Below are 26,693 nucleotides of genomic sequence, written 5' to 3'. Positions count from 1 at the left end.
ATTCTTTTAGTTATATGAATGTGTACTTTTTTCTTTTGAGGCAGGGGAAGGCAGATGGTATTTAGAGTCAGACTACCACCTACCTGCTCAGAGGCCATGGGGAACTATAGTTTATCACAGGGTGGAATATGGTTCTACTGTTTTTAGGACTAATGCGCTTCTTATTTTATCCTGATCTAAGACACTGAATAATCTTTAAATGTTTTAGTCTCAACATTTTTAAAGGCAGAGTAATGTACATTTGTTGTGTTACCTTATTTTATAGCACTCTTGCTTTTTAATATTTTGAAGAGTGGGTTTATATTAGCTAGTTTTGAATTTTTTTTTATTTCAGCAATACGTTATGTTGCATGACATGGTGGCAACTCACAGTACTGTGAGAGTTTCAGTTTGCAGAGTAAATGAAGGTAAGTACTTCAGGTGACTCTTGGAAAAATAAACCAAAAAAAATATCCATTAAGCATTAATATATGAAGCAAGCCCAATGTATTATATATACATTCATTTCTTAAGAAAAAAATTTGTGTTTGGATTTGTATTCATCTATGTATCAAATCCAATTAAGTAAAATTGTATTTTTCTTTTTCTACAATTTGATAGGTACTAGCCTAGGCTCTGGGGATGCAGTAGTTACCAAGATGGACATAGTCCTTGCTGTCACTGAACTTCAGTCTAGTTGGAAAGACCGTAACAATAAAGTGTGACAAATGCTATGATTGGGAGACTCCAGGAAACTTAGATATTAGAGAGAACTCATTTGCTGTAGGTGTCAGGGATGGCTTAAAAAATAAGTATTTTTTAAGTGGTTGAATTAGTCAAATAAGAGGTAGATGAGCAGGTAGTTTGGTGGGAATGAGAGAGGGAGGAAGAGGATTCCAAGTGCCCAAAGGCCTGGAAATTAAAGTTTGGTCATCGTAATGACTGAAAGAAATTCACTGTGGCAGATGTGGCAGGTAGATAGATGATGCACAGCCTTCCAAGGCATGTTTGGGTAATTTTGACTAACTCCAAAAGGCTATGGAAAGCCATTGAAGGGTTTTAAGCAGATGAGTGATCCGATCATATTTTTTGAAAAAATAATACTGGCTGCCATATTTAGACTGGTTTAGAGTGGAGTAATATTGAAAGCATGAAATGGATCAAGGTGAAGGTTGTGGAAGTGGAGAGAAATGAGATGGATTTGAAAGATATTTAAATTTGGGCATTGAACAGGATTTGATGATTTGTTGGATACAAGGTAATAGAGCAGTGTTGGGCTGTGGCGGGGGCGGGTGGGCATTGGTGCCATTTAAATAGGAGGAAAAGCAGGATTGTAGGGAAGGGTAATGTTTTGGACATGTTTCTTTGGCGAGATATTAAAGAAGTAGAGGAGATAAAAGGGAGGCAGCACTACAGCATCATGGGCCTTAGGGACAATAGCCACTTTGATTTATCCAGAATACCAAGTCAGTCTCCATTCTTTTGGATCAGTGTACCACATCCAAGTGTAAACACAGTTTGGTCTAACCCATTACTTCTTTCTCTTTGTTTCCTGGTCACTTGCTACTTTAGCTGAGAGTATCTATCTGCAGTTTTAGATGTATAGCTTATTAAATGCTCCTTTCTTCTCTGCTACTGATGAAGATACTGTGGATGCTAGGACATATGTACCATTCAACTTGTATCTTTCTTATCTCCTTCATAAAGTCTAACAGATCATTGATATTTTGTTTCCTGTTATACCTAAGGGTTGTAGAATTTCAAGTGGCGTTAAAAGCTTTAAAAGAGTAATAGTTTAAAAATAGAGATCTTATTTTAAAATGAAGATTATTGTACCTACTATGAGCTAAATATCGAAGTTCTTTAAAAGTTTTCCTCATAGCTTAGTAAACTAGTTATTTGTTTTTTAGAAAGGAGAGTGGCCTACAGATTAATATCACAAACAATAATTTTCTCCTCACCTGTCTTTGTTTACAAACTAGTGTAACTCTCTTTTGAGCATAATATTAAACATAGGTGGGAAAAAGAATTAGAGGGGCGGGGGATAGAGAGAGGACAAATATAAGGCAATCCTAAAGAAAAATATTTTACTTGGGAAGATCTTTTAAGAAAATATTTAATTAACTTGAATATAATACATTTCTAGAGAAATAATGAACTAGATAAAATAGTATGATGTTTATTTTATAAATTTAAAATATCTAAAATATTATTAGGACTATTGGGACTATTGATAAGGCAATGAAACTTTATAGGTTATATACAGTGGCAATAAGAAAAAGAATGCTGTACAAAATGCTGTTAAAAAAAGAAAGTATTTTAAAAATGTCAATGCTTTCTTCTGTTCCCAAATCTCAGTTTACTTGTTGTAGGGGACCTCATGAGGATTCACTGTCTATTTTCTAAGAGGACTGTTAGCTAAATTTGATCATTGAGTGTTGCAATGAATATTGGAGCCTACTCACCTTTTTGATCACAGGGGACTTGCCATCACCTGTGTACAGTTGGCGTTTTATCAAGGTCAAACTAGCTGGCATACTTCAACACCATGCTTTATTAGCCTACAGAATAATGATCTTATTTGTTGAAACTCTTTGATTATTGGGATTTTTCTATTTAACTTCATTATGTTAACATCTTATTGAGATCAGGTGACCTTTGTATAGATCTTTTGTTTGCTTATTTTTATTCCAAATTTAAGAATATTTTCAGATTTTTCTTTTTCTTTTTTTAAACCCAGAAATACAAGAGATCTTTTCTACAGACCTTGTACCAGGAGATATCATGGTCATTCCATTAAATGGGACAGTCATGCCTTGTGATGCAGTACTTATTAACGGTACTTGCATTGTAAATGAAAGCATGTTAACAGGTAAACTAAATTAAATAAGTAAAAGTCAGATGAGTTGTTTATATTGATATTAAGATTAAATAGTTATTGATTAAGGTATTTCAAAATTAGCTATGCCATTTGTATCCTTATGAATGTGATGGTATTGAAGTGGTTTTTATTTTTTATTTTGAGGGCACCAAATTCTGCATTATACTCTGCTGTGATACTAAATCACTATGCTGGTGTTAATACATTTCTTAGCATGCTTCCGGCCACTCTTTTTGACATGAAGAAATGCTTTATATTAAAGGAAGAGGAAAGAAGTTCTTAGCCTGTAGAGAGAGTTTTTACTTCCATATTTTACTTCCCTATTTGATGTGTAAAAAGTGGGAATAAAGACTTAATATTTTTCTTAAATTGGGGAGAAGTAGACTTTAAAATGACTTCTGTTTGAAAATTCACAATCTGAAGATAGAACTTTATATCTCTTTTTATTACATGCATTTTTTTATTGTCAGAGTCAGTTTGGCAAAAAAGTGATTACTATATAATATGGTTTTAAACTGTTAAGAATTTTTTCTTAAACACACTCACACACATTAATATCCACACACACTTGTCAGCTTTGACGCAAGCAGTGTGAGTGCTACAGAGAATGAAATTTCACTGTTAAAAAGAATTTGGCTGTTCGTTATTGTTTGAGAGAACTACCATTCTACTTATTCTTCACTCCCTTCCCCAGATGTCTTTTCTCTTCCTTATGTGTTATTCATTAGTATTATTGTGTGTGTGTGTGTGTGTGAGAGAGAAAGAGAGAGAGAGAAGAGAGAGAATTGAGGGGGGGGGGAAGAAGGGGGGGGGAGGGGGGAGGGGGGTTAGGAATAGGTCTTTACATTTCTTGTGTGCTTGAGATTGCGGAGTGCTTTCCTGTTTAGTTCTTAGGGGTAAGAGAACTCGGGCCGTGGCAACTTACCTGATCTCCTTAGTTGAAACAGCACAATTATTTCAAAATGATTATCTTGAGTCACAAATCACTTTCAAGAATTATTGTAGGAGATAAGATTTGATATTTTGGGGCAAGGAAATTGGTAGACAAAAAGCTAATTGAGTAAGTATGTTATCTACAAATGAGAACTCTATTTTAGTAGCTATTTTAAACTATGATAACATTTAGGGTAGTTATTCTAATTTTATGTGTTTGACACTGATTTGATTTATGAATTTTTTTTTTTTTTTTTTTTTTTTTTTTTAGGAGAAAGTGTTCCAGTGACAAAGACTAATTTGCCAAATCCTTCAGTGGACATCAAAGGAATGGAAGATGAATTATACAGTCCAGAAATACATAAGCGGCACACTTTGTTTTGTGGGACTGCTGTTATTCAAACTCGTTTCTATACTGGAGAACTTGTCAAAGCCATAGTAGTTAGAACAGGTAGAGAACAACTAATTTCTTCTTGCATGGTGTAGCATAGCTGATGCCTACTGAGTGTTTAAAAATTAGAGATTCTGTTTGGGGAGATAATTCTCATTTTCTCATAAAAATATAGTAATTTTTTTCTTTCATTTTTTTTAAAGGATTTAGTACTTCTAAAGGACAGCTTGTCCGTTCCATATTATATCCCAAACCAACTGATTTTAAGCTCTACAGAGATGCCTACTTGTTTCTCCTGTGTCTTGTGGCAGTGGCTGGCATTGGGTTTATCTACACTATTATCAACAGCATTTTAAATGAGGTACGCACATGGGACTCTTAGTAGGGTTTGATTGTTAATTATCATGTGTGACTTTTGAGGATTTGAAATGTTGTTAGTGAGACTGAAGAACTAAAATTTTAATTTAAATTAATATAACTTTGAAAAGCCATATGAAACTAGGAGCTGATAAATTAGAACATTTCCATCATAGCAGGAAGTCCTGTTGGATGGCTCTGGTTTAGATGGTGTTTTACTTACTCTCTTGTGACTTAAAAAGGGGGGTGACCACGTATTCACAAAAAGCTTTATTTTTTCTTTTTTTAACCTCTAGGTTAAAAAAGGATATATGGTGTTAAAATTATTCGTGATTACTTAATTGAAGATACTTGTAAGGGACCTTGTCAAATATTATCCTCTGTAGAGACAGTGATTCTAGTAAGAGTCAATATCTGACAAATGTTTGTTGGACTTTGAAGTGTGTAGTATGAGAAGTATGTAGAGCCATTAAAGTGAGTTTCCTTTAAAAATAGCTGTCATTCCATTGACAATTTATTGAGCTTTCTATTTTGAAGAAGCTCTAAAGGGAAAAAATTATCCAGGGCTAGTGGATGTATATACATACACACTTAGAACATTGAAAATGGTTTCTAGATTTTTCACTAAAGATTAATAAATATTTGGGTCTGACTTTTATTTTTGTGTGAATTATAGGTAGAAGCTGGGGTAATAATTATTGAATCTCTTGATATCATTACAATTACTGTGCCACCTGCACTTCCTGCTGCAATGACTGCTGGTATTGTGTATGCTCAAAGAAGACTGAAAAAAATTGGGATTTTCTGCATCAGTCCCCAAAGGATAAATATCTGTGGACAGCTGAATCTTGTTTGCTTCGACAAGGTTGGTTCAGTTTTATAACCATTCTCAAAGGTTACTTGGTAGCTTTTAAATATTTAGATTAATGTTTTCTATATTCTTTATCAGCCAGTTCGCACACATTCTTTAATGTTGCTGTAATTTTCTTCTTTTTCAGCTTACTTGGCACATACATCATTTTTGTATATTGTCATTTTTTTTTTCAATTTTTAATACATTGGATATTGTTTATTTGCTTAAATCTGCAGTTGTCTAATCATTCATATCTAGAATTATGCCTTGTAATGGTAGTAATAAAGGCTATCTGGTCTCTTGTGTTTTTAATAGAATAGGCTTCATACAGATATATTTACTGAAATTTTATTGCTATTAAATTTTTATGTTTAGTATTTGCTCTGTGATTTTATTGAATATGTTTCAAAATTATGAAGGTCACGATTTTATGATTTTATGTGAAAATGACAAATTTGTACCTGTGTTAAATACACCTTGCCTTTTACAAAGAGTTCTCCTTTTCTTAACTAAAATTAGTTTTATTGAAAATTTTATTTTGAAAATTAAATCCGGGTAATTGATATGATAAAAATTTGTGCATCTTCATTATTAAAGGAAAAAAATGTGAGACAGAATTTAAAAGAGAGCTATCATATTCCATGACTAAGTTTCATATTCGTTTAGAAATTTCCCTTATACTTTTCTTTTTTGGAAACGTTACTATTAAGATTTTTAAGCACACAAAAGTACAGAAAAAGTAGAATAAACCGAATAAACCCTCATTTACCCATTACTCAGCTTTAACGGTTATCGACACTTTATCAATTTTCATCTATTCCCTCATTTTGAAGGTGGCAGTTGAATCAGACATTATTTTACCCATATGTCTCAGTATGTATCTCTAAAGATGTTTTAAAAAAATTACCACAATACTGTTAGCCCTGCTTACGACAACAAAATTAATAATTCCTTAGTATTATCTAATCTCCAGTTCATATTCACATTTCTCTGCCTTTCTCAAAAATGTCTCAGAATTTTAGTTTTTTATAGTCAGAATCCAAATGATTGCATTGGTTACAATTAATCTGTAATAGTTGCTTTTCTTGCCTGTCATCCCCAATAAACCAAATCATTTACAATCCTACATTTGGCTGATTGCTTCCTCCGAATGTCATTTAATTTACTCCTCTGTCCTTTTCGGTTCTCTGTGCTCTAATCTCTCCCTCCTTTGTAGGCATCCTTTATTGGTTGATAGGTTAATCGGTGCATTGTTCCACTGTTTTTCAAATAATATAAGTACATAAATATATAGATCTACATATATGCCCCTGCCCTTTATGTAGAGGAACCATACACAGTAAGCAGTGTTCTGCACTCTTTTCCCTATTTTAGCTCTTTGTTCTAGGATTTATTCTCTATCCATGTACAGAGATCCTACTCATTTCCCTTTTTAACAGCTATATAGTACTCCATTATGTATCTGTGGTGTAGCTTTTCATAATTGTTGTTTTTGGAGGTATAATCCATATTTTGTATGTGTGCTTTTTTTTTTTTTTTAAGACTGGAACTCTTACTGAAGATGGTTTAGATCTTTGGGGCATTCAACGAGTGGAAAATGCATGGTAAGTATTAGCTAGACCTGATCATTTATTAGTTAATTTTTAATAAATATTCAAACATTCAAGCGTATAGAAAGTAATATATCAGACAGTAATTACGTACAACTGAGATGATGATGATGATGATGATGATGATATTATTTATTTTTATTTTTTTTTTTTAGGTGAGGCAACCCTTGGTTGACCTCACGGATTGCAAGGACCTTGTCATTTTACAATCCCTTATTTTTTTATTTTTAAAATTTTTTTTATGCCTATAGCCCCTGGTCTTCCTAGGTGGTCTCCCATTCAAGTACTAACCAGGCCCGACCCTGCTTAACTTCCAAGATCAGATGGGATCAGGCTTGTTCAGGGTAGTATGGCTGTAGACAACTGAGATTAAACAGTTGACGGTTTATTGTATTTACTTCAGATCTTTTAAAAGATTTAAAATATTACAGATATTGCGAAAGTCTTAATCTCCCTACTGTCATTCTGAAGTTGTGTTCTATTATTATCTTTGCACATTTTTATATTTTCACTACATATATATCTATAAACAAGGTCTATCTACAAACAAATATACATAGTTGTTATTCTGTACTTGTTTGCTGGGTGTTTTTTTTTTGTTTGTTTTTTGTTTTTGTTTTCTTTGCCTCTTCACATTGTTTTCAAGATTTATCAATGTTGATATGTATAGCTCTAATTTTATTAATCATAGCTGTTGTTTAGTCTTCCATTATAGGATTAAACCATATATCTGTTCTTCTACTAAAGGACAGTTTTGTTTTTTCTTTCTTTTCCCTTCCACTTTTGCAAAAAGTGCTGCAATTAAAATTCTTACATGCCACTTCTTGTGAGCATGTGGTTGAGTTTCAGTAAACTCACTACCAGAAATGTCAGTGCTGGGTTATATGGCACAGGCATAGCTACAGCTTTAGTAGGTATTGCCTAATTGCTCTCTAGGTGATAGTGCTCACTCTCTCCCTTGGTGGATAAGAGATCCTGTTGTACCACATCCTTGCCAACGTCCTTGTAAGACTTCTCATTTTTGCCAGATGGATAGATATGACATGATTTTCATTGTGGCTTTATTTGTAGTTTTGTCATTACTTATAAAGCTGAATGAACATTTTCACATTTTTGGAAGGAGGGTCATTTAACATTCTTCTGTGCAGTATCAGTTTATAGCCCAATTTTTCTATTGTGTTGTTAGTCTTTATCTTATTCATTTGTTAGAAGTCCTTTGTATTTTCTGGATGATAATCTGCATTGCAAAGTATTCCACTGGTCTCTTTCTCTTCTTTTTACTATGTTTTTGTTGTCTTTTGATGTTTAGAAGCTTTGTTACTGTGATTGTGTTTGTGTCATTTATTTTCTCTCAAAAGTCTGTGGGAGTTTGGTTTGTATCCTTTAAGAGACTGTTGTTTGGTTCATGTAATTTCAGCGTTGTTACATCTTCTTGGTGATAAATTGCGACCTTATTTATCCCTAATGTATCTTGCCTTAAATTGTTTCATCTAATGGTTTTATGTAGTTACACGTCAGCTTTTTTTTTGCCTGATGTTTACCTTGTATATCTTTTTTTCCATCTCTTTTCAATCTTTCTATGCCATTGCGTTCATATTTATTGTGATTTCAGATATATTCACACATTTTTTCATATTTCATATTTTCTGAGAATTTATACATCCTAATCTTTTACTACACGTCCTTAAATTATTCATATTCATAGTTAAGAGTCTAAAGTTCATGGGTTTTATCGTTGTGTTTTAAACCCCCACAAAAGGACCCATGGACTGTAGAATACTTTTATTTCGATTATTGCCCTCCTTTCTTATTTGTATTTGTTGCATAAAACTTGATTATGATTTTGGTTTTCTAAAATCTGCATGCTAAGATTTACTTAGATTTTACAAATAATTTGTTAACCATTGCTTTTTGTATCCCATTCCTCTGAATTAAATTGCCATCTTCTATAACTAGACTCATTAGTAATTCTTCTTGAATGATGGTGTAACTGTATAGATTTCTGTGTTGACAGTTGTGTACCTTCAGCACTTTGAAGATGCTATTCCATTCCTCCAGACTCCCTTTGTTACTGCTTTTGAAAAATCTTAATCTCTTTAGTAATCTCTTCAATTTTGTTGTTTTAAAAATATTTCTTTATCTTTGATATCTGCAGTTTTACCATGATCTTTTTATTTGTTTGTGCAGGACTATTTTGTTTCTTGATTCCAAGAATTCCAAGAACTTTTTCTTAAGTCCTGGAAAATTTTCAGCCTCTTTCTGTTCCATTATGGCCTTCCCCTTATTCTTTTCTCTCCATCTGAGAATCCTAACCATACGTTAGACAAGAAATTTCATTTGTTTTTTTCCAAATCTGCCTCTCTCTGTCTCCCCCCATGGTGTCTTATTTTTTTCTAAGTCTTTAATTTAAAAATGCCTTTTTTGCATTCGTCCAGATTGCCATTCTATTGTCTCAAATTTATAGGATTCTAATTCTGTCCTTGTTGTGTTTGTTGACTGGTGGGAATTGTTTCTTGGTGCATTTTTAGATTATGAACACATTCTTAGCAAGATTTTCCTGTGAGACTCCCTTCTCTGTGGCTGTGTGGTGGGCACTCCTCTGCCTTTGCTTGGCCAAGAGCTTGGCCAAGAGTGATATCAGTGTTGCCAGAAAAGCTTTAGTGTTACTTTTGTAACTTGGAGATTTCTGGACCAGGCAGTAGCATATACTCAAACGTATATCCTCTCCTTAGTAGTGTAGTGGTTCAGAGTTTAGGCCCTGAAATCAGACCCATTTTTGAATCCTCGCTCTGCCACCTATGTGCTCTGTAACCTTGGTAAGTTACTTAACCATTCTGCTTCGCTTTTCTCATCTTTGAAATTGAGATAATAAAATACCTTCAGATGGTGTGAAGATGAGATGAGTCAAATATATTTAAAGTTCTTAGAACAGGGCCTAGTACAATAAATATTATATAGATATTAAGTATTTTCTTGAACTTTGGTGGGGGGGTGGCAGTGGAAAGAGATAAGCTTATTCTTAGCTATGCCTTTGGGCCTATGGATAAATTTTTATAGTATGCTGTTTTTCCAAGGATGTAGCTCTTGAAGAGCATTTGCCATCCTGGGTGACAAGGATTCTTTTAGTTTCAAGTCCCCACTTTGTATGTGGCCAGGACTGTGTCTCCTGTTCCTATGTGGTTATTAAAACCCAAGGGTACTGAGATGGCTCCCCTGCCTTCTTCCTTCTCCCCTGGGTAGTTACAGCATCTGCTTAAGTTCATAGTTCATACCTCTCTGGTTTTCCTTTCCCTCTATTTCTGCCACTTGAAAATTTCCCTTTATTTCTTATGAGTTCAGTTTTGCATTTAGAAGTTTAATTGTTACACATTCATTTTATGTTTTTGTTAGACAGTTTTTGACGTATTCTAATCTGTCGTATGTACGTAGGCAGCATTTTTATTATTTAGCAGCATTTTTATTATTTAGTATTTTCTATAGTGTTATGTGTGGCCTACTTATTCAGAATCTAAGATAATACTGTATTTTAGTTGTGTAATTTTCATGGAAGAAAATGTTTTGGAATGCTTAAAAGTATAGTTAAAAATATGCAGAAATGCAAACATTTTATTTCCATTTTGAAAAATCATAAAACCTGAATATTGTTAGAATACTGTCTTGAGTCTTGAGATTTATAAATCTAATTAATTCAGTGCATTTTCTATTTAGTTTTCTTTTGCCAGAAGAAAACGTTTGCAATGAGATGTTGGTAAAGTCTCAGTTTGTTGCTTGTATGGCTACTTGTCATTCACTCACAAAAATTGAAGGAGTGCTTTCTGGTGATCCACTTGATTTGAAAATGTTTGAAGCCATTGGATGGGTAAGTTCAATATTTTAAGGCACAAGTAACTTTAGGAAAATAGAGTAAAAATTACCTTGCAGAAGGACCACTTCTTTTAATTTTTTTGACGACAGTCTATCTTGTACCATAAAAGCAACTCTTTAATTTTTAAAGATGCATCACTAGAGAGATTGTTATACTTTGTAAAAGGAAAAAAAATGTCTGTTTTAGTTAAAATGACTCACTTAAACACCTTTAATAGAGATGACCTGCTCAGGACCCCTGCTTTATGTTTGTTTATATGAGAAATCAGCTATCAGCTACTTGGGACAGTCGGCGTAGTCAGTAAGATGATCATCAGGGGCACAATTTGTTGGTCAGGTAAAAAGTATAGAGTAGTGATGTGTCTTCAATGTTCTTTGTTCCCATCTTCTACTTTCTGTGTCTTTACACAAACACACACACCGTTCGTGTTTGTTTGTTTCCTTCTATATGTTTTGCCATTGGTAATTTTAATTTCTGAGTGCTTGTTTATGTTCTCTGGTTGTTACCATTTTACAGCATTCAGTTCTTTTATAGATGCAATAATAGTTTGTTTTTAAAGTTCCCTTCTGGCATCTGGATAATTTATTTTCTCTGAGTATTGTTTTGCTTTTTCTTCTCTACTCTTAATCCTTCTCCTTTGTGCTTGTGGTTTTCATTATACATCTTGATAATACTTTCATATTTAAGAATGAAGTTTCTGGTTTGATAACTCTGGGTAGCTGCAGTAAGGTTTTTTTCCTTGCCCATATATATGTTAGACTGTTTTCTTGAGAAGCATCTCCCCTGAATGGGAAGGCTGACGAGGGGTAGGGAGCTTGTGTGTCGAGATTGGGTTCTCATCCACAGGCATTCTTCAGTTTCAGAGGAGCAGAAATAGCAAAATTAGGTCGAATGCCTTACCCACTCCCACAATGCTTGCACAAGCGGAGGTTTACTCTGGAATGTTAACCCTCATAGTAAAGCCCTTCCTCTTCTCAGGTTGGTAGTCCAAATGTCTAGAGAATGACTCCCTGAATCTTTTTTTTTTTTGCTTAGCTCAGCTATTTTGGCTGAAAAGAAATATTCCCACCTCTCTTGTATGTCTTCTTATGTTTATTCTGAACTCCCGTTTCCTTCATTGCTATATTTATCAATATTTTTCAGTTTGCCTTTTGTCTCCATATTGGAAGTCTCCTCTTCCTGTTTTTCCTTTCTGTTTACTTTTACAGGTTTATTTCTTTTTGTGTGTTTTGTTGATATTTTGAAAGGGAGGGAGCTGAGTGAATGAATAAGTGCTCTGCCATCTTCTGAAAGCCCACAACAAATACTCATCAAATTTAATTTCCTAAAGGAGGCCCACTTCATTTGTTGAGTGTAAAGCAAAATTGGACTGATTCATCTTGGATGTTCTCTAAAACTTTTCTCCAGCCAAATAGATTTTCAGTAGATTTTAGTGTTCTGTTTGTGAAATTTTTAAAAAAATGGGTTAAATAAGTAAGTTTATGTAATAGCATGTTTTATTGACTTAAATGTTTAATGCTTGGTTTTACCAAAAAGGATCAGTGGAATGTTTTCACATAACTGGGCACTACTGCTATTTGGTGTGATTGATGCCATATGAGATGCATCCCAATTCAGAGATGTTAAAGTGTATATTAGAATTGTATAAAATTGGCTAATTGGACATGATTTCTTTCTCCATCATTTTCCCATTGATTGATTTCTCCAGTTATAGAGTCAAATCGGTTTGTTTCTCATGTACATGTATTTTAATACAAGTTCTTGTTTGAATTTTTTCACCAAAAATTTTTAAAAATCAATTTCAAGGGGTTAGGGTTGTGATATCTTAACTAGATGTGTTCAAGCTGAAATAGTAAACTCACATCTTTGGATTGAAGTATGTTCTTGACCCAGTGGTTCTACTAACCATATTTGAGCTCCATATACTTCTGACTCCTTTCCTGTTAGCAGAAAGGAATTTCTGGATGATAAACTAAAAATTTTGGAACTGTAAGAACTTTCTGTTTTTTTTTTGTAGAGCTAGTCTCAGCCCAACAAGTTGTAGGAGAAAAATTAGAGACTTTTTTTCTCTATTTCTTTACTCACTTCTAACCTCTGCTTCCTCTCTCCCATGAGTTGCTAGGACTTTAACTAGCTTCATTTATATTTTATTTATGTTAGTGATCTAGTAGTGCTCATTTATTTCTTGGGCACTAATTTTTTTTTAACTTCACTGAAAATAGCCATAATGTTTATTTAAAAATGGAACCAGTGATTTAAATTTTATGAGGTAATGTGTTGAATATTTTCCTTTCAGATTCTGGAAGAAGCAACTGAAGAGGAAACAGCACTTCATAATCGAATTATGCCCACTGTGGTTCGTCCTCCAAAACAGTTGCTTCCTGAATCTACACCTGCAGGAGACCAGGAAATGGTGCGAAATCACTTTAGGCTAGATTATAACATTCAGTTTGAATGTAACTAGAAGATGAAATCACATGTCCTTAATTCTCATACAGATATGAATATTTTAACTGCGTTTATTAGAAACTACACCTGGAATGTTATGGGTGTAGTTTTCTCAGTACCATTGCATTTCCTTCCTATTAACTGAGCAGCTTAGTGCCTTGTAATTTAGATACATGATGACATGATGATTAATTCTTTTAAATTGCACCTGTATATTCCTAGAATTTAATAAAAAGAATATGGGAGAGACTTTATTTTTAGGTGAATTTTTAAAATGTCCCTCTTAGTTTATTTTAGTTCTTAATATGTTAATATTTTTAGGATAGCAGAAAATTCAAAATACTCAAATATATACTGTTTTAAATTGGGAGGTGGTAGGGAAGCTAATCTTGAAACCTGACTTTAAAATAATCGAAGTTCCTTGCTGTTTTCCAAATAATGTTTCTGGATGTGTAGGTTTTTTTTGTTTTTAATTTTGAGTATGTTAACGGACTTAATCTGTACTATTTCTTTATTTTTTATTTTTTGTTTTGTTTTTAGGAGCTGTTTGAACTTCCAGTAAGTGAAGATTGTTTACTTGTTACCTAAATATATTTGTTTTAATTCTTAAAGGATAATAAATGCTTTGTGCATCTTTTGAAATTATACAGGCTATTTATGAGATAGGAATTGTTCGCCAGTTTCCATTTTCTTCTGCTTTGCAACGTATGAGTGTGGTTGCAAGGGTGCTAGGGGATAAGAAAATGGATGCCTACATGAAAGGAGCACCTGAAGTCATTGCCAGTCTTTGTAAACCTGAAACAGGTAAAGAAACAACTGGGCTTTGAATAAAATTCTGGTATTTATATAAGCTTGTGTTCGCTTGAACAACAACTTTTTTTTTTTTTCTTAAAAAGTTCCTGTTGATTTTGAAAAAGTTTTAGAGGATTACACTAAACAGGGCTTCCGTGTGATTGCTCTTGCACACAGAAAATTGGAGTCAAAACTGACATGGCATAAAGTACAGAATATTAGCAGGTAAGGGTGATGAACAATTTTTCTACCGTTTTTCTAATACATCATTTATGTTTATATAAGTCACATAAAATAATTTGTAGTTGAATATTTATTAAATATTTATTGGATGTATGCACATACACATAATGCAATGTTTGTTTTAGGTGATTGAGATAAAAATACAGCTCTTCGGAACTATTTTCAATTCATTTGTTAAATATTTATCAAGTGCCTGTTATGTGTCCGGCATCTTATAGGAGCATAATTATGTTTCAATAAACCTAATTCTACAGAAGTTTATTTTTCCCAAATGATCAACTTGCTTTTGCCAAGTGGTTGGAACCAACTACTAATTCAGTCAGAGTATCATGAGTCACAATAACCAATTACCTTCCACCAGAAAGGTCCAGTGGCATTAACAGCATCACATTTACTTCCATGTATAGATAATATATGGGTTTTATGTCTAGGATTGTCACTTTTACTATAACTGAGACAGACTTCCTGTTTGAGGATAACATTTTCGTTTACCTATGGCGTACCTAGCAATTTATCAGCAGAAAGTAATATTTATTGGCTGTCCTGCTAATTTTGCCTATCTAATAGCTGCTTCCACCATCCTCACTGCCATTGTCTCTAATTCAGAGTCTCAGCTTTTTTCTGGTCTTTACTATCTGTTCCATACTGCTTCCAGAGAGAACTTTTTAATAATCAGATCTAATGTCAGTCTCCTATGTGACATTCTTAGAAATGGCTCATCATCACCTACTGGAGGAGTTCATAATCAGAGATATGCATCAGAAAAGGAAACAAACACATATGTAATTTTTAACATGGGCAAATGATATAAACAGGTAAATATCAGAAAAAGCATACAAATGGCCAATGAACACATGAAAATGATAGGACACTATTTCTTGGAGAACTACAAAATAAAACCACAGTGTGACGTCACTTCTCTCCTAAGATTGACAAATTGGAGAGATTGATAATAGCAAGTGTTAGTGAAGGTAAGAAAATTATTACAACATATCGCTACTATGCTACTGTAAATTCTAAAAAATATAACATAGTACCTATTAGCATTTAAATTTGCTTATGTAATTTGACCTAGCAAGTGCAGTTCTAGGATTCCGGCCTGAAGAAATATTTCTACATGTGCATAAGATCATGTTTAAATAGTGTAAATGATATAACACTCACCAGTAGGGCAGTGGTTAAATTGTGGACTATTAGAATTTCTGTTAATTCTTCCAGGCACATTAAGTCAAAAAAGTAGGACAGTGTTGTAGTACAATTCTGTTTTCCTGAGTAAGTACTAAAGGAATGGAGTGGCTAGTCAAATAACTAAAAAAGAAAACTACATTAGGAATTGTAGCTATGAAACAGGATGTTTGGGGGATGTGGTCTAAGCATGAACGTTTCAAAAAAAAAAAAGTGATGACTAAATGATCTGATTATTCTGATTATTGAGAGCCACAAATGTTATATCCTGATTCCTGTGAAGAACACATAGGTTCCTTTTTCTCGACAGCTTCACCTTTTGTCATTTTCCTCCTTAAGGACTATTGAATTGTTATAGTTCTCAAGCCTATCATATTCAGACATCCTTTTGTGCCCTTGGATAGGCTATTTTTTCTGTGCAGGATACCCTATCCCACCCTCCTGTCACATTTTCTCTCTACTTCCCTTCGTTCTCATTTTTCAACCGAGACCTTTTCTGTGTTTACATTTTACCTTCTGGAAACAAGTTTTGGCATTTCTCTTACAGCTTGAACCTTTATATCTCTAATTAAATATTGTAGTATTTATTAGAGGGCAAAATTCCTATGATCCGTATTGTTCATAAGAGAGTTAGGAAACCAGCTGCAGCCAGAAATGACTAGTACCTCAGGAAAATGGTTGCAGTGCTTTTGACCCAGTAGTTTCACATTTGTACAGCTTTGTGCTTTGAAATGCATTTTTAGGCTTCAAGGTTTGTTTCTCCTGTTACCACCAGCAGGATCATTTGTACTGTTTTCTTACTATTATTTAATACCATTAACACCACACCCATTGTTCTCAATTACATTTCAGAGATGCTTAGGTTTATAGCTGTATACTTAAAAGACCTTTATTGTTGAATTTTGTGTAGAAAAACCACTTGATATTGCAAATCTGAAATTTTGGTCCCTAACCTCAAGCCCCCTATCTCCTCGGAAAAAAATATTTTCGTAATATGTTTTTTGTAGCTTGAGATTTCTTAAGAACACAGCTATCACTGAACAGACTTCATCACCATTATAGTGCTGAAACACATATTATTTTTGCATGCATCTCTTTGCTTGCATGTCTGTTTCTCCACAAAGACATATTGAGTAGAGAGCATGCCTTTTCATCTTTGACATCCCAGCTACTAGCATAGTGCTTGGTGTACTGTAGATACTCAGCTATTTGAAGGAGTAGCATCTTGGTGACTATCGAAAATGAATAAATATGCTAAAAGGCCCACCTCTTGGTCCTGAGTAGATTTCGTTTTTGAACTGCTAACAATTTTTAGATCACACTTTCAGGATCAAGAATTGGATCAAGAGTTTTATAAAATTCGTCAACGATGATAATCAGTATAATTATATCAAATGTGCTTATGGTACAGTTTTTTCCTTTTAACATTTAAGTTAGGGCATATCGTATAGGGGACATAAAAAAAGATTTATTTATGTTTATTCATTTGTGAGTAGGATCAAGATGAACATTCCTAGTATTACAGATATTTAGTGTCTTAGAAAGATACGTAGTTGTCCCTTGATAGTCGAGGGGGATTGGTTGCAGGAACCCCCTGGGGATATGAAGGACCAACTGTACATTTCCGATGGTCTTCGTATTCTCTCATTTCAAAAGGTAAAATTTAATTTCAAAATGTATTTCTTATTTTTTTCCAGATTAAAACTTTTTGAGATATTAAACTAAATACACACATTTATGATTTATTCCATGTATAAAATGTTTTAATTTATAATTTATGGATATTTTAATTGCTTTATCAATAGAAAGTACTTGTTCTCTTGACTAAACCATTATGTGTTAAAATTTCTTTTTCTGCAGAGATGCCATTGAAAACAACATGGATTTTATGGGATTAATTATAATGCAGAACAAATTAAAGCAAGAAACCCCTGCAGTACTTGAAGATTTGCATAAAGCCAACATTCGCACTGTCATGGTCACAGGTTAGACTTTATAAAAGGACACAGAAGATGAGTGTGACTCTTAGAGTTCAAGATATATAATATTGAGGAATGATCAGGTGGTTATAAAAGTATATTATATAGTAGCTCCATCCTACATTGCCCTATTTCAGCTCTGAATATGTTTCAAGGTATAAGATAACTTTGCAATACTTTTTTAAGGTCTAACAAATTCTATTTATAGCAAGTATAGTAAAATAGTGAAGGGCACACTGTGAAAATTTAAACTCTGCTCCTTTTTGTTATGTCTTTTTAAATCATAGATTTCTTATAGTACTTATTGTACTTTACGTTGTGCTAGTTATTTATAGATTTGTTTTCTCTACTAGAATATGAGGTTCATGAGGGTTAAGAGTATCTTTTACATATTTTGGGGTCTTCTCCAATTTTTAGAACTGTTCCAGATGCATGGAAAACGATTAATAGATATTTGTTGGAATTACGTTTTTATGTATAAGATAGTATGTTTATTATTATCACTTGAATCCATAATAGTGAAAATAGCTCGTTTTTTGACTACTGTATCTAAATGATTCTCTCGGTGTTACTGTACTGTCGATAATGTTGTCTGATTGTAATTCCCTAGCTGTGCGAAGTAGTGGTGGCTTTAAATGGGTTTTTTATTTTTCTTTTTACAAGTAATCAGAATTAGGGTATTCATTTTATGGCATTTATGTGTTCAGCAAAACTTATATGGAAAAAGCCTGTGCACTTTTTATGTTTTAGAATCTGAGATTCGTCAAATAGCATACTTATTAGCAGATAGCTCAAGTAATTAAATTTATTAGCATCCCAGCAATTCATGGTTCCAATGACTTCTTCAAAGCACTTTCCATCTCTAGCTTTCCCCGATCTTTCTCTGCCATGACAGACTATGGCTTTGTTGCCCCAAGGGAGTCTGTTGTCACGGGATGACACCTGTGGAAATAGTGTGTGGGAATTGGGAGGGGAAATAATATTGTCCTTCAGTTCCGATAGCAGTGGGTTCCCAAGACCTTTGCCTGCTTCTCTTGTAAGCTTACATTTTCTTCTCTTGATCATGTCCTTACACCACTGCTCTTCAGTACTTTCCTTCTCATGACTGAGAAGTTGTGTCTTGCTTCTCTTTCCATCTTGTAAAGATTATATTCTGTTACCTTGCTTATCCTTTTGTTTTGTGTAATTTTGATTTTATAATTTTTCTTTTCTGTGATATTACTCTAGGGTATTCTTACACAGACACTCCTAGGTTATTTCAACACATTTAATTGAGCACCTGCTCTGTATGTAGCACTGTGCTAGGTGTTGAGTGGGTACTACTAATGCATGACTCAAAAAGATGGAGAATATATTTGGCTTTAGAAATTGAGACTATTCCATCTGTTTAGTATATATGTGCTTGAATTATTTGAAGCTTCCTTTGATAAGTATATCCTAATTTTGTTATTTTTAAATTCCAAAAGTAAAGACCATATATAATCTGCAAGTTGCCTAACCCAGTCATGGGGACTATAGTGGATTCTCAATAAGTACTTGTTTAATATATTTATGTTTCCACTTTAATTTTAATGTTTTTTCAATATTTTGAAAATTAGGTGACAACATGTTAACTGCTGTCTCTGTGGCCAGAGACTGTGGAATGATACTACCTCAAGATAAAGTTATTATTGCTGAAGCATTACCTCCAAAGGATGGGAAAGTTGCCAAGATAAATTGGCATTATGCAGATACCATAACACAGTGTAGTAATTCATCAGCAATTGAATCAGAGGTAATGTCAAAATGAGTTTTCCCTTTTGAAGCTTGCTTCTTTTAATTTAGTCTGAAAAAATAAAAAGTGCATTAAAATACAACAAAACAAAAAGTATGCAAAAACAGAAGTCTGGGCCTTCTCCTCAGAGATTCTGGTTCATTAGACCCAGGAATCTCAATGTTTAAAATTTGATAGCCAAAGTTGAGAAGAACAGTTTCGAAGTATAACAGTAACAAAGATTTATCTTATTTTAAAAGTAGTGATAAATGATGCAGGTGGCCCATAATATTCAGTTCACGATCATTTCAAATTAAAGCTGATATTAGCCTTCCCTAAGTTTTTCTTTTTTCCATGTAAACATAGATTATCTTAAAATTGAACTTTACTTTCAATAAATGTTAAACTTTCAGTATCTTGTATAAAATATTGGATGAAAAGCTTTAGTTTTTGATCAAATATTTTTAAAACAGGATTGTGTTATTTGATTTGGCTGCCTAAATATTGTTCTGAATGTTGTATACACAGGCTATTCCAATTAAATTGGCCCAGGATAGCTTAGAAGATCTTCAGGTGACTCGTTATCATTTCGCAATGAATGGGAAGTCATTTTCAGTGATTCTGGAGCATTTTCAAGACCTCGTTCCTAAGGTTAGTGATTTGGGTTTATGTATGTGTTTACTGGAATACATTTATAAACAGTATTTTAAAGAAATTTATATTTTTTCCAGTTGATGTTGCATGGTACCGTGTTTGCTCGTATGGCACCGGATCAGAAGACACAGTTAGTTGAAGCATTGCAAAATGTAGAGTAAGTATTGGTTTTTGTGTGTGTTATGAATTGTAGTTTCATTTTCAAACCCAGAAAAGTAACTAACATTTCATGTATATAAAATTGTCACACGTAAGTTAAGTGATAATTTTAAGTGTCTATTTATAAGAGGTTCATGTGCGCATTTATTTAGCTAAAGTATAATATCCACAATTTCTTTTCCTGGTAATATCTGTGAGGTAGAGTTCATCTCAGTTTGATGGCAGTAACTTTATAGTTTTAGTAAATAATTAACTTTCAAGTTTTTAAAGGAGAAATCTTTACTGATAGCCTTAAAAGCAAGTGTACCAAAGACTATATAGGCCCAAGTACTTTGTTCTAAAGATTTAGGAGATTGTGATGACAAAGTATTAAAGTAATTTGCCCACCTGTGACAGAAATAGGATAATAACTGAGATTATTTGACTTACAGACTGGTGCTGTTTGCAAAGCAACATGCCCGTTGGTCATTAGTTTCACTGGGAGAAACTTATTTTGTTAGTTTTTCATAATACTGTATTGGTGAAATCTTAAATAAAATATTGTATATTTTAAGAAATTAATCAAAATCTTAACATAATTTTTGTTTCTTAGTTACTTTGTTGGAATGTGTGGTGATGGTGCAAATGATTGTGGTGTAAGTATAATTTTCGTGATTTTTAGTTCTTTCTCTAGCCTAAGTCACGTTTACAAAACTTAACCAGTTTCTGTTTTCAAACTTTAGGCTTTGAAGAGGGCACATGGAGGCATTTCCTTATCAGAGCTTGAGGCGTCAGTGGCATCTCCTTTTACCTCTAAAACTCCTAGTATTTCTTGTGTGCCAAACCTTATCAGGTAGTACAAATTGAAAATTTTCCCATTATTTCTTTATAATTTGCTCTAATAATACAGAAAAAATTATCACAGGAAGTAATATGAATTTGTTTCCATGGTATATTGATATATTTGATCTATAACTTGTTAGTAACAGATTAATTGCTGCTACTCCTCATCTCTTCCAGTTCCGCTTTGCCTTAGTTCTTTTGGTAGAAACGTGCTTTGTTGTAGCTGTTGAATGTTGGTGTTTATCTGTCAAGGTATAATGGTGGTTCGGAGGAGGAGTTTAAAATACGTTTATTCACATGCCAACATGTGTTTTCACAGGGAAGGCCGTGCTGCTTTAATGACTTCCTTCTGTGTCTTTAAATTTATGGCTTTGTACAGCATTATACAGTACTCCAGTGTTACTCTACTGTATTCTGTGAGTATTGACATTGCTTACAGAGATGGCACTTAGTGTTAAGACATTGAAATTAAGTTTTGAGCATATAGGTTTGATTTTGAATGCCTCCTTTAATTATGGAACTTACATAAATAGCATCTGTAAGTTTTCCTTTAGTTTATTTTGTATAGCAGATTGAAAATCTCATTAATCTGTAGTAGCATTTCCTTAAGGCTGACAGCTGTGGCTGAAGCCTTGTGAATAAAAGATGCTCATATTCTTTTTTTTGCCTTTAGTGCAGATTGAACATCTTTCTTAAAACTTTTTCAAGTGTCCAGCTGTGACATATTTCAAAATGATAGTTAACTTTGCTATATACATTTACATGAAAAGGCCAGAATAAGAAAAGGTGTTGCAGCAATGTTGTTTATACGATGTCATACATTTGGAGAGAAAGCTTAAACAGCAGTGTGCATAGGTACTCCCTCGGATTTTGTACTTGAAGTGATCTCACTTTAGATATATCTCTAAATGAACATAGGTGACATCCTAAGGAGTCTTTGTGAAACTATACCTTTTTACCATTTGTAGAAAGTGTCAGGCGGGATGGTGTTAGATATTAAGGAAGCTTCAAGATACTAATTTCCAAGAATGTTGAATATTGTGAGTAAAAGTTTGTGTTTTCCTTTTGCTAAAACACTTTTAAAAGGTTTTTATTGAATAAATTTTTAGGAGATGCCTTTTATACTAATATATTAAATTGAATGTTTGCAAGTATATGTTATATTTCACTGATTTGAAAGGCAAATGCGTTTTACTTTTTAAGTAGGTCCAAGTGTCATTTGGTATTGTTGGGGGGAAAAAATCTAAAACCAGGGAAAATGGTATGAAAATAGTGCTATAAAAATAGTTCCTGAAAACTAATTATGTTTTCAAAATTACTTCTGTAGGTCTTAAGTAATCTAGGAGACTTCCAGTTTCTTTTCATTGATCTGGCAATCATTTTGGTAGTAGTATTTACAAGTGAGTATTTTGTTTTGTTACTGATTTCAAAGCATGAAATTCAGTTGTTAAATTTACATTAACAATTGTAACACTGCATACCTCTCCAGATTCCCTATAAATATTCCCTTTTATTACCAATTGCTTATATTTTGTCCTACTTATTTTATTGTCTCTGCCTTTTACTGAAATATTCGAGAGTAAGTTTGCCTTATCGTGCCCTTTTACCTCTGAATATTTTAATATATGCTGCTTAAAAACAAAGTCATTACCTTATATAATTAAACAGTTATAAAGATTGGGGAATTTAACATTGATATAATATTATCTAATCTATAGCTCATATTCAAGTTTTGTCATGTGTCCAATAATGTCCTTTATACTGTATCTTTTTCCCTAGTCCCCTAACCTAGGATCTAATCCAGGCTCACAAATTTATCATGTCTCTTTAGTATTCTTTAATCTGGAATAGTATATCAGCTTTTAGGGGGGGCTTCTTAATGTTGACATTTATGAAAGGAGAAATACCAGTTTTACGGGTTTGTCTGACATTCTCATTAGACTCAGGCTATGAATTCTTGGCAAGAATATCATAGAAGTGATGCTGTGTCCTTCTAGGTATATCATATGAAGAGACAGAAGATGTTGGTTTGTTCCAATATTGGTGATGTTAACATCAAAATAAATAATGTAATGAGATATGAGCCACTTAATCAAATAAAAATATATAAGTCCATACAATAAATGCATGAATGATTGAGGGGGAGGGAGAGAAAGCTCTTCCTTACAGTAAAATGCTAACTAATAAATATAGAAGGAATGGTGAACTTAGACCATGGATAGACCATGGTGTTACTGACATTTTAGGCTAGATAATTCATTGTGGGGGCACTATTCTGTGCATTATAGTATGCTTACTAGCATCTCTGACCTCAGCCCGACTAGATGCCAGGAATACTCCCCCCAGTTGTGATAACTAAAAGTGGACATTGCCAAATGTTCCTTGGAAAAATCACATTAATTAAGAATGCCTTATTTAGACAATTTTCAGTGGATGCTAAAACTAGTGAATGAAAGTCTGATGAGGAACAGGGTTTGTACACAGTCTCAGTATACAAATTATTTATTCATTACAAAGAAAAAAAAGAAAAACTTTACAGTGAAGAAACTTGATGGATTCCATCTTAATAAACAATCAGAACCCTTTTTTATGTTACTGTTATATTTATATTGCTTCAAATTTTTATTACTATCTTAAGAGAATAATACATATTATTTTAACTGTAGTTTTATAACTAAAGATTCAGAAATAAATTCTTAGTTAAACTATTTTTGGTGATTAATCTTAAGTTTATATTCTCGTATTTGGTATTCTCTTTTACTTGTAGTGGTGTTTTCTCTGAATTTCAGTAGACTAATGTAAAGAGTACTCCTGAGTCATTTTTAGAAAAGCCTATATTGTTTACTTTCATAGATTATTTATGGACATCTGCCTTAGTTTTTGGACATTTTTCATATTAAAGATTTGTCAGAGAAAAACAAAAATTTTCAATTCCTAAATTAATCTGATTGTGTATTTTATAGTGATATTTAGATACAGACCTTTCATCTTTTTCTTCTTAATATAGTGAGTTTAAATCCTGCCTGGAAGGAACTCGTGGCACAAAGACCACCTTCAGGTCTTTTATCCGGGACCCTTCTCTTCTCCGTTTTATCTCAGATCATCATTTCCTTTGGATTTCAATCTTTGGGGTTTTTTTGGGTCAAGCAGCAACCTTGGTATGAAGTATGGCATCCACATTCAGAGTAAGTTGGTCAATCTGTTAAAAAATTTCTATAAAGTATATCTAACGTATGCATGTAAAAATAAGTCTAAAAATTTATACAAAAGTTTTGCATGCAGCTTGATTAAACACTTAAATAATTTTGGCCTGTATTTCACTTTATATCATGGTAACTCCCACAAGGTAGGAAGGTGGTCAGGCAAGGTGTTAATAATCACTACCAAGACAGAGATGTTGGACTAGTTTCTTAATTTGCTACTGAGCCTTTCTTTCCTCATCTGTAAAATAAGAAAGTTGAAATTAATCCCTTTGGTCTCTTCTAAACCAATAATGTTGGTACTTCTAACTTTTCTAACCCCAGGTTAGGAAATGACATTTAAAACCGAAAAAAAAAAAAAAAATTAAGTATTAAATGCTGCTTATTTGTTTATGGGTAGAGTGTTCTATAGTTCACGAATTATGAGAACATTATTTTAATTAATTAAACATATATGCTATTCACTAAGGTAATTTTGTAGAATTAAATTTTCAGATGTAAACATTTAGTTTGCTTGATTGAGGAAGATTACTTGTCTTTCAATGTTTTAGAAATTTAACATTACTGCTTATATGTATACTGTACATGAAAAGGAGTAGATGGAATTGTTTTCAATACTCTTTCCAGAATTTATTTGTAGCAGATTAACATTTTTTTACCGCTTAACATTATAGTTGATGTTTTAGTATGGGTATTGGGTACTTCTCATCCTTAGTCCTATATGTATTTGACAGCCCTGCCCACCTGGAAGTAAGAGATGAGAGAGCCATAGCTAGAAAATATGGGCCATCTCAGTACCAAGTGCTTTCTTTGCTGGGTATTTATGTAAGTCATCTTACTTATTCCTCACAGGAACCCTGTGATGGAGCAGGTGTTGTCCATACTTACAGGGCCCATACTTATATGGGCTCAGAAATGAAATAATATTTCTTCACTTATAGCTAGAAAGTGGTAGAGCTAAGGTCAAACTCAAGGTCTGTTTACTCTGCTAAAATTCTCAATTTAAAAACCGAGGGGAGTTTATTAAAAAGTGATAGGGGCTTATTGAGTTTCTTCTAATTTTTTAACTAATTGGAATGTGACTAAAGAGAAAAAAATCCTTAGTATCCTTCTACCTGTTCTATATATCTTACCTTAATATATTTGGATCTTTTGCTATATACCTTATTTCTATTTATGTTATGATAGTGATTCAAGGCAGCTGAGGTAAAATTGATTTCTTTTGGGGAATGAGTATTATGTTTAGTAATGTAAATTTTTCTATGTGTTTTAGTGCTTGTAATACAACAGGAAACCTATACTGGAATTCTTCACACTTGTACAATCAAACTGAACTTGATCCACATAATATACAAAATTATGAAAATACCACAGTGTTTTTTATCTCCAGTTTTCAGTACCTCATAGTGGCAATTGCCTTTTCAAAAGGAAAACCCTTCAGGCAACCTTGCTACAAGAATTGTAAGTTTGGCATTTATTGTGATTTCCATCTATTCCTTTTCTTCTTTAAAAACAGTGTAAGAAGAATAGAGTTAAAACTGTCTTTTCAAAGTAAAGTAAATCTTTATAACTAGAATAAACTTAGTGATTTAGATGTTTACTGTCTTGTTTTATTCTCATGGTAGCTGCCACCCTGAGTTTAAAATTAAAGCCACCAGTTCTAAACATTCTTGGTTTTCACCTCCTGTTACTTCTGGCTCCAACTTTCATTTTGACAACCTGTTGCAGAGAAAGCTGGAATTAGAAGCAGGAACCAGAGGTTCCTCAATTGAAACAGTGGGTATTAGACTTCCCTTCTGGGTGGTCTGCACAGCACTAGCTGTCTATTCTTCATTTTTGACACTGCTACAGCCAGTATTTACCTGGAATTCTTCACTTCTGTCACCTTTGTGTCTTACAGCAGGGGCCAATAGAATAGAGACTGATGCCTATGTAGACTTTATCTGCCTTTGACAGTAGGGGATAGCATTTTATTGATCAGAGTTAGGGTTTATGGATAAAAGCCAGTTACTATACGTAAATTGCCATTTTTTTAAATAGTTGAGAATATACTAATTAATAACTTGATTTTTTTCATATGAAACTTTAGACTTGCAGTATCTTGGAGTGAATAGTAGTTATTCATTTGCTGTAGTTATGAAGATATATCAGTGTTCTGGTAGACAAAATGTCAGGTTACAGATTTTGGCATGTCAAAGGAGTAACAACTGCTAGAATCTCTGTCTCCAGTTAGAATTTACAAAGCATTTTCACATACATTATCTTATTCTTCTACTCAATGTGGTTTGGAGGGCAGGCTTTATTACTTCATATTTTGGACAGGTAAGACTGTTCAAATGTAAGTATCGATAATATTGAAATAATTCCTTTTTTTTCCTTTAAGAACTGATATTACTTTTCTAACAAATAGAAACTATTTTACTGAGAATCATATTAGAACCATGCTGTGGGACAAAAAGTTTATACTTCTAAGAGCATTTCCTTTAATAAATAAAGTTACTTTATTATAAGGTGAACTTAATAATTAATGTCGATAACAATAATACATGTTTTCTTTTTAGTTCAATATTTTTAAATTTCAAGGAAATA

At 33.2% G+C, this 26,693-nt stretch overlaps 1 protein-coding gene and 1 pseudogene across 7 annotated transcripts in view; one reads left to right on the top strand and one right to left on the bottom strand.

Annotated features, from left to right (window-relative positions):
- Positions 1-26,693, top strand: part of ATP13A3 (ATPase 13A3) — a 78,757-nt gene that overhangs the window by 31,280 nt on the left and 20,784 nt on the right. For all 7 annotated transcript variants that reach the window (XM_039850730.1, XM_039850732.1, XM_039850733.1 and 4 more), the window contains 21 exons: positions 335-407; positions 2,720-2,851; positions 4,065-4,244; positions 4,388-4,545; positions 5,218-5,406; positions 6,937-6,998; positions 10,713-10,863; positions 13,166-13,282; positions 13,858-13,875; positions 13,968-14,121; positions 14,214-14,334; positions 17,398-17,522; positions 19,115-19,290; positions 19,798-19,920; positions 20,001-20,080; positions 20,675-20,717; positions 20,805-20,914; positions 21,224-21,320; positions 22,232-22,304; positions 23,912-24,089; positions 25,378-25,565. In XM_039850730.1, coding sequence (XP_039706664.1) covers positions 335-407; positions 2,720-2,851; positions 4,065-4,244; positions 4,388-4,545; positions 5,218-5,406; positions 6,937-6,998; positions 10,713-10,863; positions 13,166-13,282; positions 13,858-13,875; positions 13,968-14,121; positions 14,214-14,334; positions 17,398-17,522; positions 19,115-19,290; positions 19,798-19,920; positions 20,001-20,080; positions 20,675-20,717; positions 20,805-20,914; positions 21,224-21,320; positions 22,232-22,304; positions 23,912-24,089; positions 25,378-25,565 — 2,548 coding nt within the window. The remainder of the gene's footprint in view (positions 1-334; positions 408-2,719; positions 2,852-4,064; positions 4,245-4,387; positions 4,546-5,217; positions 5,407-6,936; positions 6,999-10,712; positions 10,864-13,165; positions 13,283-13,857; positions 13,876-13,967; positions 14,122-14,213; positions 14,335-17,397; positions 17,523-19,114; positions 19,291-19,797; positions 19,921-20,000; positions 20,081-20,674; positions 20,718-20,804; positions 20,915-21,223; positions 21,321-22,231; positions 22,305-23,911; positions 24,090-25,377; positions 25,566-26,693) is intronic.
- On the bottom strand, positions 7,247-7,365 carry LOC120593110 (uncharacterized; annotated as a pseudogene).

This window comes from Pteropus medius, unplaced genomic scaffold, assembly GCF_902729225.1.
Source record: "Pteropus medius unplaced genomic scaffold, Ma_sr-lr_union100, whole genome shotgun sequence".
Classification (NCBI taxonomy): Eukaryota; Metazoa; Chordata; class Mammalia; order Chiroptera; family Pteropodidae; genus Pteropus; species Pteropus medius.
The sequence above is the reverse complement of the archived record's forward strand: the minus strand, read 5'-3'. Positions and strand labels throughout refer to the sequence as shown.